This window comes from Juglans microcarpa x Juglans regia, chromosome 7D (assembly GCF_004785595.1).
Source record: "Juglans microcarpa x Juglans regia isolate MS1-56 chromosome 7D, Jm3101_v1.0, whole genome shotgun sequence".
In the NCBI taxonomy this organism is placed as follows: domain Eukaryota; kingdom Viridiplantae; phylum Streptophyta; class Magnoliopsida; order Fagales; family Juglandaceae; genus Juglans; species Juglans microcarpa x Juglans regia.
The window spans coordinates 115597-134254 of record NC_054606.1 but is presented as its reverse complement, the minus strand read 5'-3'; the positions used below and the strand labels follow the sequence as shown (position 1 = coordinate 134254).

Below are 18658 nucleotides of genomic sequence, written 5' to 3'. Positions count from 1 at the left end.
AAGGAGAGGAAAATAAAGAAGAAAAAGAAAAAAAAGAAAAGAAAAAGGAAGGAAAGAAAAAATGAGGGAAAAGAAATGAGGTCCAATCCTCATAACTTGGGTCACAAAAATGATCCAACGGAGATGATTTTAAAACCACAAGTTAAATAAAATAATTTAAACGTAATGGTAAAGTCAAATTGAAATAATTAAATCCCACAGTAATTAATTTAAATATTAAAAGCAATTTAAATGCATAACAATAAATAAATATTTGGAAAGCACATAAAAAAATAATTTTCACCAAATTAAAATCATAGAAATAAACTTACTAAAAATCCAACCAATTTTAAAATAAGAGGATAAATTTTTGAACAATCAAAAATAATCCTTCAGTAAAAATACACTGAAATACGGGGTGTTACATGCTCCCCCACCCAGATCCGCCGTTGTGATCTATTTTTTCATAAATTTGTAAATCACACAACTAAAAGAAAGCCACGACTCCAGATAGTGAGGGGAAGAGGAAAAAAATGCGGAATGATAAGATCACAAAAATTCATCTACAATCTTCAAACCAGTTCAACGGTATGAAATAAAAAACTCAATGATGCAGAATACAAACTTGAAAAGAGAAGATGCAAAGAAGAGAGAGATAGAGAGAAGAAGAAGACGAGAGAAGAAGGTCACTTCGGTGAGACAGATAGACAGTAGCGTTCTGGAGTACAAACCTGGGCTTGCTTGGCTGGAGAATGGCCCAGACAATAAGCACAGTCACCAAGACGATGAGGTTGAAGATGAGGATGCCGCACCTCAATGGAACAAGAAACACCCTAAGGATTAAGGAAATTGTCGAAAATTTTCGCTTATATGGACGAAAGCTGCGTTCTTTAACGCGGACACAAAATCATTGACACAAGCAAAATTATCTCTTCCCTATTCACTTACTATTGACCCGCGAAAGAAAAGTCTTTTTTATGGGTCTTTTCCTTAGCTTTATTTTTTCCCTCATCTTTAATCTTTTTATCTTTTTCTCTTTCGTTCTTTTTAGGTGTTATGTCAGATGGATGGGTTGATCGATAAAAGTGAGGGATAAAAAGGTGAAAATACGAATAAAACAAAATCAACTGAAGGATAACAAGGGTAAACGAACAAAATAAAGTGATAAAATTGTAAAAGTGCGAACAGCAAATTGCGGTGGCAATTAATGTCGATTTAACCGGAAGATAACGGAAAACAAGAATCGCCGTTTAGTCACCGTTTAATAGCCACTTATATAATAGTATATATATATACAATAGCAGTAGGGTAACGTCCAAGGGACGTTTGCCTAATTTAGTTAATTAAAAATATTATCATATTTAAATTATGTTAAAACTCTAATTATTTATATAGTTTTATTTTTTAAAAAATTATTTAACAAACTTTTATCATTTATCTAATGATGAAAGATTAATATTTTATAAATTAAATTTGATAATTTATTTATGATATGATATTTATATGTTAATTATCTATTTTAAATAATTAAAATCAGTATTTAACTTTTTATTATTGGATCAAATTTAGAGACTTATGATGAATGGTTGGATTTAAATCTCAAAAACTTTAATATTTTATAAATTAAATTTGATAATTTATTTATGATATGATATTTATATGTTAATTATCTATTTTAAATTCTAAAAACCTTCATTTTCCTCTCACTTTCTCTTTTTTCCCCTCTCTCCTTCCGCTCAGCCACGTTCTCTCTCACTCTCACGCGATCTCCTCCCTCAAGCAGCTGTGCGCCACCGTGCAGTGTCTCCGACCACGTCACCGGCTTCCCCTCACGCCCGCGACCAAACCCCGTCATTGAAGTCGCTTGGTATCTCCTCCCTTCCCCGCGCGTCTTCCCTCTCTCTCTCTCTCTCTCACCCGATCTCCTCCCTCAAAACGCTGTCGTGCGCCATCCTGCGGGGTAACCGACCACCTCACTGGCTTCCCCTCACGTCGGCGAGCAAACCTCATCGTCGAAGCCCCTTGGCAAGTCCTCCCTTAGTCGCACGCGAGCAACCTAAAATGGGTCTCAACGCACGGGTTTCTCTCCATAGTGTTGCCGTTGGCCACCTCTACGCCACCGCACCACGACCAGCAGCCTCGTCCTTCGCCGACGACCCCTCCTCTTCCTCCTTTCCTCTAGCCAAAGCCTCAGCTCCTGCCTCTCTCTTCACGGGATCTGTTGATTTGTGATTTGTGTGGAAATTTATTTGGTAATTTTGTGATTTGTGTAGTGATTTTGTGGTGAATTTGTTGTGAGGATGCAGAGAGAGACGTAAGGGGAAGTGGTATTTTGCTGTGAGGTAGAGAGAGACGTGAGGGGAGGAAGAAAACGTAAAATAAGTTACTGTTCATTACTGTTTATCTCACAGTTCATCGAGCGATACACTTTTTTAAGTACAAGGAGATATATTTTTATGTATGAACTGTAAAGAACGATTTTTTGCCGGGATATATCAACTTAATTATAACTGAATGTTATAATTAACTTATTTAAAGAAGGATTGTGGGAGTCATTTATTCGACAAAAAGAATCATCTTAAAGGTGTCGCTTTCTAAAACCTAAATTCGTAACGATTTATGAATCGATCTCAAAAGTTATCTTTCCTTTTTAACGTTAGTTACAATGCAAGGCCAAGGAATGTTATTTTGACTAATTTTCAGTGCTAGGTATATCGTCGTTCATTTTTTATGCCAAAGCACAGTTGAATACAAGAAAATGATTAGAAACGGCATACTTTGATCTCGCTTTATCTATGCCACCCCAAAGAATAAATGATAGAAAATAGATGCATATATACAACTGCAAGCTTGTCACGCATTTATGAGTGTGGTTGCGCGTGATATCCTTTCCGAAGAGGCCAAATTGTCTTGTTTCTGCAATCAACATCCCATGGTCTATCATCGTCAAACTGCGACATTTTTTTTTTTTTTTTGAAAGAGAATAGCTCCAACTTTATCAATAAACCTTTACATATGACGGGAAAAATGCTGACTGAGACAGATTCTCATAGCTATATTAGGTGATACTTTCAGCTAGCTAGCCTAGCTGCTCTTTTTGATATATATAAAAAAAAAAAAAAAAAGAGAAGAAAAAAAGATCCAAATGAAATGCTTTCAACTAAGTATAAAACTTTCGAGAGGTGCGTGATCCTGGGGGAAGCAGAGAACGTCTTCTTTGAACAAAAAAAAAGGAAAAAGAAATAAATTAGTTACAGAGAGAAGAGAACAATCTTTGCCCTCTTTTAAAAATCCTCATTATAGCAAAACCAACAATTCTATGCAGCATATTCATCAGCAAAGAACCCGACCAATTTTCCTATCTACTGGCTTTCATCTTGATCAATGAGCTCCAAATTTGAGTACCTCTCTTCCTTCAGCATCCCTGAAGACTGACAAGACCTCCCCAAGTCTGTTGCAGAAGCATGCCCGCCCAATGTTGGCAAGACGTACTGATCTACTCGATGTGATTCAGTTTCTAGCTGCTGTATCATTTCTGAACTGCTCTACTAGTGGAGGAAGGAGAAGAGCAAGTCTACTTTTATACCTTGCAATTCGTTGTAACCGTTCTTCCCTTAATCTACAGCAAAACCTTAGATATCCAAGTTATTTATTGCATTCAAATGCAAACAGGGAAATGCTCATAAAAAACTTCCAAACAGGGGAAAACTTCTAATGGCTCCTTTGGACATCCCATTTACAATGAATGTCTCGTAGAGGTTACATAAGCTATTGGGGGGAAAATGGAACCGTTGCATAAATGAGAATGGACATATGAAATAAATCCATTTTAAGAAAGGCCACACAGCCATGATAGTGATGATGCCTTATGTGTCTTGAAACTCCCTTATTTGAGAAAATCGTCACTTCCAAATTCTAATTAAAAAAATAATGGAGCGTTTCAGATTCCACAAATCTTCCAAGCCTCTTCAAGTTTATGTTTTCTTCATTTTCCCCTCTCCGACCCCATGTATAAAGATTCTATATTGTAGTTTTTAGAAAGCAACAGCCATGCAAAAAGCTGCACTTGCTATACCAGTAAAAAGTTGTAAATTATTTTGAATGATTAGTGATAAAAAGTCATGTCAAAGTGTAAAAACATGTCTTGTGGAAGTCCTATATTATTTTTCCATTAACTTGCTAGGTATCTAGGTTCACAGATTACTTCCAATGCACTTCTCCATTTCATCTACGTTGCTTTAGCCCATAAATCACAACTTCATCAGTTTCCCAATTGTTAAGAATTAATGATCCAACATGAAAACTAATCATTCTATGTATCTTTTGACTGCCAGGTTGTTTTCCATCACTCCATTTATAATTCTACTTATACTAGTCAATTTAGGATGAAGAGTAATGCTAGGTACAAGCCTCAAATAAACAAACCCCATACCTTAATGAAAGTTTTTGCAGGTGCTATTATATTAGTTGATGAGACTAGAGTTAGAACTAACTCTAAGCCTGAAGTTTGGAGGGATACCTTAGAACCTAGAGGTTTCAGGTTAGACTTCTCATAGGAAGCACTATCACAGGGACCTACTTCAACTACAATCACGTTAAAACGCCTCTATATAACTGTGAGTTAAGAGAAAATGGCCAGTCTAACAGCCCTACATCATTTCAGATTTTAAGATCTCAGTCCAATAAAAAGAATATTGTTAAAAGATGTGAGCTTGAAAAAAAATGGCACCAAATATGAAATCGAGAAACTTACTGTGCTCGAACCCTTTTAGCATGCTTTACATGTCTTTTCAAAAGGTCTTGTGGCGATAAATGCTCAACAGATTCCTCATCCTGAAAACAGACAAGTTAGTTTGAAGGAGTTAGGGGAGTATCTAAAATTTTCAACCGAGCATGTTGGGTCTTTGAAACGGTTCAAATCATTTTGATAATAATCAGTTTGATCTGTTTTACCAAGAAGGTCTATGGTTCAAGTCTGTATAGCCCTATATTACTAATATAACTATAATAAAAAAAAAGTAGATTTTATTTATATCGATTTCAAATAAAAATTTATAATAATAAATAATAATAGAAAAGAATTGGAATAGAATTTTAAATTCTAAACAAAAAAAGTTATAATGGCTAATTCAAATTCCTTTTCTTTAGCTCGTTACATACATTAGTTCTTTATAGATTTTTATTCATTTATTTATTTATTATATATATATATATATGTATATATAACATTCAAATTCTATAACTAAATAACTCTCACTTTGATTCCTAAGCCTCTTAATAAGACAAAACACTTGGAAGCTTCTCAATTTTGAGACATATCCACGTTAGATTTTTTTTTTTTTTTTTTATAGGTAACATACCCACGTTAGATGACAGATGTATGTTAATTTGTTGTGAAATTGTGTGTATCAAGTTTATCATATGCAAGCATCCATAATATATACTAGTAAAAAATGGGTTTTTAATCCAATACTTACCAAGGTCATATCATGAAGTGTATGTTACTCATCCAAGAGTATCAAAGAACTACTGAAGATGAAGCACTATCACATTTAAGTATGGTGATGAAGGATGACTATCAGTCTGAGAATATAAGTGGCAACTTCAGGAAGTGGGCAGACTTACCAAGAACCCCACATAAAGTTTGCATCGTCTCACTAATCTAGGACTGTAACTACTGCTCTGTCAGTTTACAAAACATATTACATCACTTTTATTTCATGAAATCGTGACATATTTTAAGGAACTACCCCAAAAAAAACAGAAATAGCCTCATATCAATAGATGAAAACGAAAATAAAATATTGCAGAAATGAGTTCTATTTTTTTTTCTTTTAATAATGGCACACAAACACATTAATTTATTGGGAATATTCACAAAAAATCCAAGCATAAACATATGGTCACCATATAAAGGTGGATGTTGATAGTGCACCGATCCACACTCTTGTTACATAATATGTAAAAACTATTAGTCTGAAAGGAAATATGGCATCAATATTTTTTCACAACTGATAATTCACCAAACACCTTTTTTCATGTACACAGGTGCTAAAAGACACACAACACAACAGATGGAGCTGAACATTCTCACTAATAGCATGGCAATGTTATCTCATATGCCTATGAAGTATGTTTCGTTTAGATTTTATTTAATAATAACAAAAAAATAGCTCAATCATAGTAATATCAAAATACAGATTAAAAAATAAAAACGATAATGCTTTTGTTGCTAACAAATATATTATATAGAAAAAAAGGGCCAATAAAATTAAAAGACAACCTCCTTATCTGCTGCCTCTTCTTCATCAGCTTCCTCTCTCTTTGGCAGGTGAGTGGCTCCCGCGGGCATAGGCAAAGGCTTGGGAAGAGACTTCACAGCATCTCCATATTGCGGCTGTCAATTGGAGAAAAAAATTACAAAGCACTTTCTGGGGCCAATAATGAAAAGAACAATGCTAATCACAAGTCTCTAAAACAGTATACCTCCCACATCTAACTCTGCTGGCCCCAAACTGGGGGGGGGGGGGGGGGGGGGGGGGGGGGGGGGGGGGTGGTTGCGAACCAAAGAAAATACAAGGAAATTATACAGTACAGGTGATAGCCTGCTTTACTGCAAGGCTAATACAGCAGGTAATGACCGGGACTGCCCAAAGGATACTCTTGATTTCAACATTTAACGTCAACAAAGGTCCAAGAAGGGGGTTTGATCATCATGTTGACCAGTCCTCCAACATGCACCATCTTGAGAGATACACTATAATGAAAAGATGGAGTTGGAGAAGGCAGGGGAGGAATTTTCATTTTACCAGCCACCATAAACATTATAGAATAATAAATTAGAAAATAAGTTGAGTAGAAAGGTACACGATAATGCTTTTAACACTAAATATTTTCAAACAAAAGCTGAAATCATCAACCATTTAAGCAAAGGATGACAATAAAGTCACTTGAAGCGAACAAGAGGTGTGATGTGGTTATATTAGAAGGTACTACAAAGACACAGGGACATTAATAAAGAATGTGACTTTAACAGGGAAAATGATATAATGGTGTTTTCAACAGGAGATAGACCCAAGATAGTTCTGAATAAAAAAAACCCATGTAAATGCACTGAAGTGCTAAAATGTGATTTTTGGTAATTCAGCAGAAATTTTCTCAAGGACCCTCTCACATATTTTTCTTACTGAGAGAAAAAAAAAAGACCATATCAAACTTGATTTTATAAGTAGCTAATCAAGGAAAGAGAAAATTGATAACCCTATTGGAATATGTATGCATAGAAGTAGGGAAGTGGGAGAAAAGATTCGCGTTTCAAAGTTTACAATGAAGCCTACGAATGAACAGTTCTAACTTGAGAGGATAATGCTAACAGCAGTCTGAACAGGAATCATATGTGGATCTCCAAAAGAAGGAGAGAAAGCATTGAGCGGGGGAAAGAGAACTGCATAAAATGCCACCGAAATTGTTAGCATTATATTTTGCTTATCATGAAATCCATGCAACTGGCCTACAAGCACACATGCCATCACCTTTTCCCAAAAATCCGCACTTCTTCCACTTTTTTATATCATCAAGTACATTAAGAAATTTGTCAATTTTGGACCACGTAGAGGGATCCCAGTTATTGGACCACATGAAATTCCCACCAATCATAGGGAATTTCACCTTCTTGTTTTTCAGAAAATTATGAAAGTTAACCTTTTGTTTTTCATCCCTAATTGTGGGCTTTCTCTTGTATACTTCTTGTGTACTTGGGTAATGCCTGTTTACGCTTTTAATAAAATTGACTGGCTTATCAAGAAATCAAGTACATTAAGTATCTGACAAAAATACCATTATGGATTCTTATTCCACAGAAATATAACATCAACTTGATCCTAACATATGGACAAAATATCTCCCCCAGAAACTTTGTTACAGTATGTTACGGAGAAAAAAAATAAAGCACAGAAGAAACGGCATATTTCAAATGAATAAAAAGGGAAATCCATAATCTAAATAATGAACACCTGAATTTCTTCTAGAAAACCATTCCTCAACCATGATCGACAAAGTGCATAAAGAGAAGCCCCATCAGTTATTCTCACCTACATAAATAAACAGCAACAAAATTATTGTGACCAAGGCCAAAATGTGAACTCAGTGTCTTTCAGTAGAGATTCTAGCTAGGAAAACGGGTGCCAGCAGTTTGGTTGAAGTTCTAGGTTGTAAGTGAATATTCGTTCTATGATATATGCAAAAGTCCATATGAAAGATAAACATACCATATCATTGATTAAAAACATATTAAAGTATTTGGCTGGTGAAGATATTGGGTGTGATAGGGATGGCAATGGGGCAGCAACACAGACTTCAAGCAAAAGAAAAGTTTATATCGCAGGTTCTTATTCTCGTATCAGCCGGAACAAATATAAAAATAAAAAATAAAACTCTTTTATTTTTTTTATAAGTAAAAATATTATATATATATCAAAAGGAGAAACCAAGTATATTGAATGTATACAAGAAAACGCCTTGCCCAAAATGACCCAAAAAGTTCGTGAGAAAACAACCCAAAATACTCTTTTATCAATCCAATTACTTCTAGAAAACAATTTACAGCGCTGATTCCTTCCAAATCCTTTCTTATTAATGATTCTTTTTTTTCAAAAAGTACATTATATTTATAAGAATAGGTATAGCCCAAGTACACAGGGAGTGTACAACAGGTAACACATAGTTAGGAGGAAGAAATGGAGACAAGAAAATTATGAAAATCTAGGCCATTGGAATCTATGGCTTTAGCCCATAGGACTAAAGTATTACAAAGAACAATCTAATCTCCTCCTGTGAGCGCTCCCTATCTTCAAAATTCTAATCATTTAGTTCCTTCCAATATGCACCATAGAATATAGATAGGAACTATCTTCCACATAGCTGTGATTTGTGAACTACTGCCCAAATTCGTCCAGCTGGCTAGAAGCTCAATCACAGTAGCAGGCATAACCCAGGCAAGCTCAAATGTTCTAAAGACATCATCCCATAACGCCTTGGCGACCTCACAATGTATTAGCAGATGATCCATAGTCTCACCATTCTTTCTACACATACATCACCAGTTCACAACAATCACCCGGCATTTCTGTAAGTTATCCATAGTCAAAATCTTGCCCAAAGAAGCTGTCCAAGCGAAAAAAAAAAAAAAAAAAAAACCCGCCTTTAGAGGCGCCTTATTTCTCCAAGTGCTTTTCCAAAGGAATGTGATTGTTCTGCAGGTCTGGGAGGGTCTTATAGAGGGTCTTATGTTCTCGGATTAATTCATTATTTATATTGTTTAATAATTTTTCAAGCATCACAGCAGCATAATACTGCAAAGTATCATGTGTGCAGCCAAATTTTTTTAACCTATAAAAAATTTACAGATAAAAAGCACGGACTTACTTTTCGATCTCTAACAGTGGTCAAAGAGTCATCTCTGCTTCTATCCCTACAGGATGCAGAACAAAAGATCCATTAAATTACATAATCCCATACTTGTGAAACTTGCTCTTTCATAAATATTTACCTCGTGTCTTTATAGCCATTACAGTCAGAAAGCGATGGAGGAGGAACCTACAACAAGGAGAAGCCACAGCCAATGGACGTTGAGAAAAATGAAAATAAAATAAAAGTACCAAATAATATATCCATGTTCAACAAAGTTAGTAACTTGAATTCCCGTTAAAGTCATTGGCAATCAACTCCAAGAAAACTGCAGAAGAGTACGATTACTCTAAAAGAACCAACAAGAAAACTGCAGAAGAGTACGATTACTCTAAAAGAACCAACAAGAAAACTGCAGAAGAGTTCGATTATTCTGAGAGAACGATAACTAATCAAATTATGCCAATTGAAATTCCATCCAATATAGAAAACACACAAAAAAGCGTCGAAAAATAAAAAAACGATAAAGGAAGCTTTTTGAAAGATAAAAACCGCAACCCATTATCGATTAATCTCCAAAGAAGAACCCAATAAATACGAGATAATATATAAGAAAAGATAACTATAAATAATCCCAACCTTAGGTTGCGGAGAAGAAACTGGAATGCCCTTAATCGGAATCGAACCAGAAGCCAAACCCGGCCCGCCAAGCTGAGGGTGTAAGTGGTGGTGGGGGTTAGGAGGCCTCATGAGGTGGAGAGGATGGGAGTGGGGGTAGGAAACGAGCGGGCGAGGAGCGTAGGGGGCAGCAGGGTTGGCGGCGACTGTGACGGTCTGCATGGGTGGTTTGGGGATGAAACCGCGTCCGGAGGAGGCGACAGGGTAGAGAATTCCCTGTTGCTGAGGATGGGTTAGGGTTGTTCGGATGGATTGGGCTGCTGCTGTTGGGTATGGGTGGTGGTGGTGGTGGGGGAGTGGAGATATGGGTCTTGTGGATGGTGGGTTGGGTTTGGGTATGTGTTTAGGTTTGCGAAGGGACGTGGGGTGATTGTACTTGCAGTAGTGATTGTTGGAGTGGCGGCGGTGGTGGCGCTGGCGGTGGGATCCAAGGCCATAGTGGTGGCGGTGGCGGGATTTTGTGAGAACTGAAAGCCAGGTTTTTACAGTTCCGTGGGCTGGTAGGTGGCTAAGGTGGGTGGGTTTTTCAAAATTGAAACATCGTTTTTCTGTGTCGGAGAGAAAAGCCATTTTATAGTAATAAGAGTTATAAATAGATTTTCTCCCTAACGTACGTAATGACACGTAATTTATCAAAATTTCTTTTTAAACGTAATTTATCAATTGACACATGCTAAATTGTAATTAATAGTGTGTAGATGGTAACTCTATCATCTATCATTTTTCTTTTTTTGATAATCTTATCATCAATCATTTTTTTTTTATAAAAATAGACTTTATTTCATTTAATAAAATCGAAATTACAGTCATAACTTATCAATACAGGAAAAATCTAATCTACAAGTCAAACTAAGGCATTTGCTCTGGAGCACCCACACACACAAATTTCTTTATGGTGGGCATTGTCTTAACTTATATAAACTCTCTCCTAACAGAAAATAGCGCTCTATAAAAACAGAACTAAATGCCCATTTTTCAAAAAAGAGAAGTACTATCTTCATCCTTCCCAAAAGGAGGATTACTATCTCTCCGACTTCCTCCCAAAGGAGGAACGAGACTCTGTTGCTATGGACACAAAGTCCAATAGCATATTCTTTATTATTTTTACCTAAAAAAAAACCAACAAAAATTGCAAAATACATAGAAGAATCGGAAAAAATCGAATCTGCAAACAAACTGAAAAAGACATAAGAGAAGGGGTTGTAGTGGCGCGTGCAAGACTCACGCCACTTTGGGAGGAAGACCGACGGTAGATCTGGAAAGTCCCGATGTCGCAGGCCCCATAAACGCCACGAGTGGCGTTGGCAGAAAGCTCTCGCGATGGCGCGTGAGAGCCACGTGCTAACCTTCAACCGTGGTGGGGCATGTGTAGTCTTACATATATGAGGGAACACCGTGGTAGGACGTGTGTAGTCTTTTGGTTGCTGGAAAGTCTCAGATTGACGATTCTCTCTTATTCGGCTTGAAAAAACAAAACAAAAAAGCAAAGTAGAATACCAGAAGAAAAGTGGACAGAGGTGAAAGGAGGGGTAGGAGCCGAGGCTCCCACCCCCTCTAGCCGGATTCAGTTGTTTGGAGAGTTTAGAGCGAAAGGGAGAGAGTTTTTGGTAGGTGAAACAGGAACCACATTCATCGTATTGTTGTTGTAGAAATGTTCTATGTTAACCATATTAACAAATGATTGGTATTTTGTTTTTTTCTTTAAATGATAATGGATTCTACTATAAGAAATGTGCTAACACACCAACTTATATATAACAAAAACTCTTACATATATAAAAAAAAGTTTAAACTAATCGAAAAGTAAAATAATTTGAAAGTTATAAAATTAAAAACTACAAAAATAAAATCAAACTAAAATACTAATGAACACAATTCAAAAATAGTATATGTCCACTATGCTTAGAAAACCAAATAGTGGTCAAGCTTTTGGATTTTCAAGAGCCTATAACTAGCGCAATGCGTGGATTGTTGTGTATGTTATGTATGAGGGAGAGAGATTTAAAGAGATATAGGATTTTATAGTGGAGAAATTCGAAACAATTAGGGCGGTTTATTTGACGAAATAATATAAATGTTGAAATAGTACATTTGAGTGGAAACTTGAATCGGTTTATATATTTATATGTAAGAAAATAAATGAAACTTAAAAGTTACAACAGCTCATAATGAAACATTGATTTTAAAGGATTACCGCTCCATAAACATAGTACTTTAAGTTTAATGGGTAGAATGCCTACTTTTATAGGTAGAATGCCACATTGAAGTCATATGACTTCTCTTAAAATACAAAACAATATAAATGTTGAATTAGTGCTTTTGGGTGGAGTTTTGAATCGGTTTATATCTTTATATGTAAGAAAAGAAATAAAACTTTAAAGTTACAATGGTTCATAATGAAACATTGCTTTTAAAAGGTTTACCGCTTTATAAACATAACACTTCAAATTTAATGGGTAGAATGTCACCTCGGAATTATATGATTTCGCTTTTATATATAGTAAAAGATTTTCCAACATCACTTAATATAACACGACCCATGAATTTGACACAAAATAAACGAGTTTGAATTTGATATAAATGAGTATTGGGTCAAACATTCGTTAAAGTAAATGGGACAGTCCCGCGTTCGTAAAGACCCACGAACCCAAAGCTAAGGGCCCACTCAGTAAAACCAAAGCTCCAACCACCAAAATACACTCTTGTAGAATTCAAACTTAAGCACAATTAATTGTGATTAATTGATGTAGCAGACGAGCAATCTCGAGTGTGATACCCGCTCGTGATATTCGTCCAGCATATTAATTCCTTCTATGACTGGCAGCAGACTTGAAGCCCTAACAATCCTCTGTCCATCAAGGATTAGAGAATGTCAAGCCTGAAAACAAGTTGTTCCAGTCAGGCCATTAGCCTGTAGAAATAAAGGTAAAAAAATACAAGCAAGAGGTAAATTTTGAACCATCTGAAAATTAAAACGCTCTCCATATTCTATTCTGACTTAGACATTGAAGGTGTCCTCCACCACACAAGCCACTTTCATTTTCTTGTTGCAGGTTACTGGAAGTCGTTAGTAGGAATATGAAACACATTCGTAATAATGAGTTTCGGTCAACATAGGTTGACTCAATAAGACACGAGTAATAAACAAGTCAATTATGGGTCAACTCGCGAAACCCACAATCAACTTGTATAATATGAATAGATTATATTTTCAAATTTGATAAATATTTTGTTTTATATGTTTTTTTGTTATTGTTGTTAGGATGTAATATTAATATTAATATTTGATTACTTAATATATTAGACTACTAAGCCTTTTTTGTTAATATTTAATTTATTTTATGAAAATAATAATTTTTTATATGTTACTGGTTTGGATATTGATGAGAAAATATTTAATTATGAATCCAGTTGTAATTATGAATGATTTATATAGTTATTTTTGTGTTATATATGAAATTATATTAATTCAACTAGAAAATAAATATATGGGTAAGTTTAACCCATTTATATGAAACAAGTTAAATGGATTGTGTCTAGGTTAACACAATAAAAATGAATTATTAAATGAGTTAAGCGAGTCGTGTTGTGTCACCGGTTATTTATATGAGTCATATTAGAGTTTTAAGGTATGACCCATTTAATTACGCCGATCATGTTCGGTTGATCCATATAATTTAATACTTATAACTTGACACAACATAAACATAACTCACAAACACAAATTGCCACCCTCAATCAATATGCAAGATGTTTAATGGTGAAGATGCAATGAGTTTTGAACGTTTATATCTTTACTTAATAAAACCTTAAAAAATATTATTAAAAGGGATGGTGACTATTGACTAGTGGTCTAACAATCCCATTTGCGGTGCAGCCGGCCACTCAAGGGGCTTTTCTCCACCCCACACAGGATGGTCCCGCCACACCTTCAAGCTTCAAGGGTGACATTTCAACTTCTATAATATAGTACAAAACTAACATGTCAACATTTTATTGAAGGGTGTAAACTTTACACCACATTGTGATTGTAGTTGCTCTTTTTGTCCAATTAGACGTAACCCTAAAAACTTTTGAATAAATTGTCTTTAAAATGCTCTAGTTTGAATTGAATAAAAAAAACTATAATAATAATGATAATAACATAGGCTTGTAAATATATTTTCATATGAAAAAGAGTTATATATTAAAAAAGGAGGCGACCCACAACGAATGGTATATTTATTAAAAATAAATAAATTCTATTTATTTGTTTTTATTTTTGAAGGGCATAGTTGGATCCCTTGGGCTTCTCGGTCCACGACTATGAAACCAGTCCAAAGCTTTAGCTTAGGGTTAAGAAAGACACAACCGAAAAGCCTGCAACCAAAACTACATGGTAGATAACTCCCGTAAAGTATGAGGTCTGATCCACAGTTAGATGCGATTACCCTAAGGAAGATAACTCCTATAAGACAAAAGTTATCCCCCTTTCGATTAATAAGGGATCATGAAGGATATACACTTGAGAATGATGATTAGAGTCAGTTACCATCATGCCATGTCCATGCACTTCTATAAATAACCTATAAGAGGTAACAAACATTATCATCTTCATCTTTACATATACTTATTCTTATACTGTGTTACTGACTTAAGCATCGGAGTTTTCCTAAGACAAACAGTGCCGCCCTTTGTTGCTACAGATCATTCATACAGTTGGTAGTGTGAAACACGTCATTTACAGTAGCGCCGTCTGTAGGATTTTTTTGCAGACGTTAAAGTGATTTTTACATGCCAACCATTACATAAGAAACATAAGTAAGGTTGAAACAAGTGATGACAGTTGTTGAGCAACTACAAAAAGAGAATGAAGAGTTAAAACGCCAGAAGGATAACCCCCTAGAACAAAACAGACAAGTTGAAGGAGATGCACACAATGCAGAAGGGGTAAATAGTGAAGAGATGGAAAAGAAAAATATGCACGACGAGCTGTGCAGTTTGGTTTAAAAATATGAGGAGATGGCGAAGAGGATGGGTGGTTCCTCTTCCGTGGAGCAGCTCCTCACGCGTACAGACCTCCCTTATAGGGAAGAGGTCATGGTGGTTCCACTACCGCCCAAATTTAAGGTACCCCAGATCGACCTATATGACGGATCCAAGGATCCTGTTGACCACCTCAAAAATTTTAAAACACACATGACTCTCTACGGCTTCCCTGGGGAGGTGGCTTGTCACTCCTTCCCATTAACACTAAAGGGGATAGCACGAGGCTGGTTTGGAGCCTTATGCCTCGAATCCATTGGCAGTTTTGAGGAGTTAGTAAAACAGTTCCTTATGCAGTTTATGGCAAGTAGAAGGCGTCGTATACCAGCCGCCTATCTACTGACCATAAAACAAAAGGAGAGAGAGAACTTGAAAACCTACCTAACGCGCTTCAACAAAGAGAGGCTCACCATGGATGACCAAGATGAGAAGATCACCTTGGCCGCCCTCTTGGGAGGAATATGGCCTTGGAGCCTGTTCATGGCTGAACTGGCTAGAAGAACTCCGTCCACCTTACGGAAGTTCATGGACCGAGCATACGACTTTGTTAATTCAGAGGACACACTACAGGCTCTTTTGGAGCCATATAAGCAGGAAACCAAGTCGAAAACAAGAACCAAAACAATTCTAAAGATAAAGACAAAAGAGCCAATCGCCGAGGGCACCAGGATGATAAACGCGACCAATACACCAGTCGACAAGACCAAGGGCGTCGCCTAATTCACAACAACCACAATGTGCAAGAGAACAATAGGGCCGCCATTGCAAGTATCACCAAACTAACTCCCACTGGACTGAAGATTGCATCACCCCGAAGAAGAGAGTTGATGAGTTGTCCGGGAGTGGAGAATTGGAAAGGATGCTAGCTGATTACATTAGGCCATGAAGGGAGGAGAATTGCCAAGGCGAAGTAGAAGCCCTAAGCACCAGAGGTAGGAAAGGCCAGGATGGAATAACTCTCCCCGGCCAAGAAGAGACCAAGAGTAGACCCCCATTGGAGAAATCTGAACAATAGCGGGCAGCTTCGATGGGGGCGGCACCACAACATCAAGTAGGAAAGCCCACGCCCACAGAGTGAGGTATCATAAGGTATACATGGCCAAAAGGCAGCACAAATACCCCAGGACAGGGGCAACCCCAACCATTTCGTCCAGGGACGAAGATTGCGAGGGGGTTATGTATCCCCATGATGACGCTCTGGTGGTCATGCTACTAGTCGCCAACTACACGACCAGGCGGGTCTTGGTCTACAACTGGAGTTCAGTCGATATCCTGTTTTGGGATGCGTTCACTAGAATGAGTATTAATTCCGATAGGTTGTGACCATCACCTTCTCGGCTCAAAGGATTTTTGGGAGAAGCCATTCAACCCATTGGCGCCATCATGATTCAGGTTACGGTGGGGCAAGGCGCCCATACGGTCACCAACATGACGAACTTCTTGGTGGTCAAAGCTTCGTCCTCCTATAAAGCCATAATAGGGCGCCTGACCCTTAACAACCTGAAGGTGGTGACCTCCACTTACCATCTTAAAATGAAGTTCCCAACAGAAGCAGGAGTCAGTGAAGTTTGAGGCGAGCATACGCTGGCTTGAGAATGTTACATTTAGGAGTTGAAGGCGGGAGTGCCGACAGTCTATTCAGTGGGTAACTCAAAGGAACAACCGCCACCATTGCCTTGGGTAGAGAAGGAACAAGACATAGAAACCAAGGATGAAAGCAACCTGCTCCAAGTCAAGGCCAATGAGCCCTTAGAGATAGTGAAGCTGCACCCAGAACACCCGACCGCCACCACAAGGGTTGGTTCGAAACTCCTGCCGGAATACCGAGAGCAACTAAAGCAGTTGCTAGTCGAACATAGAGACATATTTGCCTGGAGTCATAAAGACATGCTATGATCGATAATGTGGTCATAGAGCACAGCCTCTGTGTGAATCTAGAGGCCAAAAAGGTGCGGCAGAAGAAAAGGTCGTTCAATACACTTCACTGACCTCAACAAAGCTTGTCCTAAGGATAGTGTCCCACTCCCCTGAATTGACATTATTGTGGATGCCATAGCCGGGCACAAATTTTTAAGATTTATGGATGCCTACTTTGGGTACAACCAAATCAGGATGAATAAGGTGGATGAGAAGAAGACAACGCTCATAACCGACAGAGGGCTCTACTACTACCGAGTAATGTCTTTCGGGTTAAAGAACGTTAGGGTGACATACCAAAGGTTGGTTAATCGAATGTTCAAGCATCAAATTGGGAGGACCATGGAGGTGTACATAGACGACCTACTGGTGAAAAGCAAGGAAGCCACCCAACACTTGGCAAACCTCAGGGAATCCTTCATAGTGTTACGCAAATACAAGATGAAGCTGAATCTAGCTAAATGAGCATTCAGAGTGAACTCGGGAAAATTTCTGGGGTTCATAGTCTCAGAGAGAGGAATCGAAACCAACAATTGAGAAGATAGAAGTAATCTTGAACATGACGCCGCCACTAACTATCAACAACGCCTAACGATTGGCATGAAAGGTGGCAGCCTTGAACAGGTTTGTGTCGAGATCTATGGAAAAATGCCTCCATTTTTTCCAAGTTCTAAGGAAAGTACATACTTGGAATGAAGAGTGTGACCAGGTCTTCCAAGAACTGAAGCGGTACCTGACCAATCTGCCCCTATTGATATAGCCAAATCAAGGGGACATCCTGTATGCCTGTATGCTTACCTAACAGCGTCCCCTCAGGCCGTGTTCGCCATCCTAGTGAAGGAAGAAAAAGGGAACCAAGTGCCAGTCTACTACACAAGACGCACCCTAAGGTGCCGATGTCAGATACCCACGGATGAAGATGCTAGCGTTTGCACTAGCGATAGCCGCCAGAAGGCTGTGACCATACTTCCAAGCTCATCCAATAAAAGTATTAACAAAGCATCCTCTCGGGAGAGTGCTACAAAAGTTGGACACCTCAGGAAGGCTAGTCGTGTGGTCAATTGAACTCAGTGAGTTCAAAATCAGCTATGCACCTAAAAACGCAATCAAGGGCCAAGCCTTCGCAGATTTTGTGGCCGAGTTCAACGGTTTCCCAGTAGAGACTGCAGTGCCACCCCTCGGCCAACCCTGGATAGTTTTTGTCAACGAGTCTGCCTGTCGAGTAAGGGCCGGCATAAGGATCCATATTGTCACAGAATATGAGGCCTTGATAGTGGGACTATTCGTCTTCCAGGCGATGGGCGCCAAATGCCAGGCGCCAAGCAGGTCGAGGTAAAAACGGATTCCCATATAGTGGTAAACCAAGTAACAGGGGCCTACGCCACCAAAGGGGAGAAGCTGAAGAAGTATCTTGAGCAGGTACTGGTGCTCTGCGACCAGCTCGAGTACTTCTCTATAGTACAAATTCCAAGGGCTGACAGCTTAGTGGCAGGTAGGTTGGCAAGGGCGGCGTCAGCGAAGGATGACGTAGAATTACATAGGAGACTGATTGAGGTACTAGCCGTTGGGATACCAGTAACACAGGTGGGCCATGGGATACCAGAATGGGCCATTGAGATAGAAAACTACCTAGAAACAGGGAAGCTCCCCGAAG

At 37.9% G+C, this 18658-nt stretch overlaps 2 protein-coding genes across 4 annotated transcripts; one reads left to right on the top strand and one right to left on the bottom strand.

Moving 5' to 3' along the window:
• Window positions 1-3130: 3130 nt before the first annotated feature.
• LOC121238870 lies at window positions 3131-10647 on the bottom strand. 3 transcript variants are annotated; one of them, XM_041135934.1, is made up of 7 exons: window positions 10022-10647; window positions 9527-9568; window positions 9403-9448; window positions 7992-8069; window positions 6263-6376; window positions 4733-4812; window positions 3131-3610 (listed from the first exon to the last, which is right to left on the bottom strand). In XM_041135934.1, exons 1-7 carry the CDS (start codon window positions 10630-10632, stop codon window positions 3490-3492), a joined length of 1092 nt encoding a protein of 363 aa, XP_040991868.1. In that variant the 5' UTR covers window positions 10633-10647; the 3' UTR covers window positions 3131-3489. The 3 variants fall into 3 exon arrangements, with proteins under 3 accessions (XP_040991868.1, XP_040991869.1, XP_040991871.1); XM_041135935.1 differs by having other exon boundaries at window positions 3131-3598; XM_041135937.1 differs by lacking the exon at window positions 7992-8069 and having other exon boundaries at window positions 3131-3598.
• A 4416-nt stretch (window positions 10648-15063) lies between these two features.
• On the top strand, window positions 15064-15807 carry LOC121239400. The gene has a single exon (XM_041136654.1). It carries the CDS (start codon window positions 15064-15066, stop codon window positions 15805-15807), a length of 744 nt encoding a protein of 247 aa, XP_040992588.1.
• Window positions 15808-18658: the final 2851 nt, after the last annotated feature.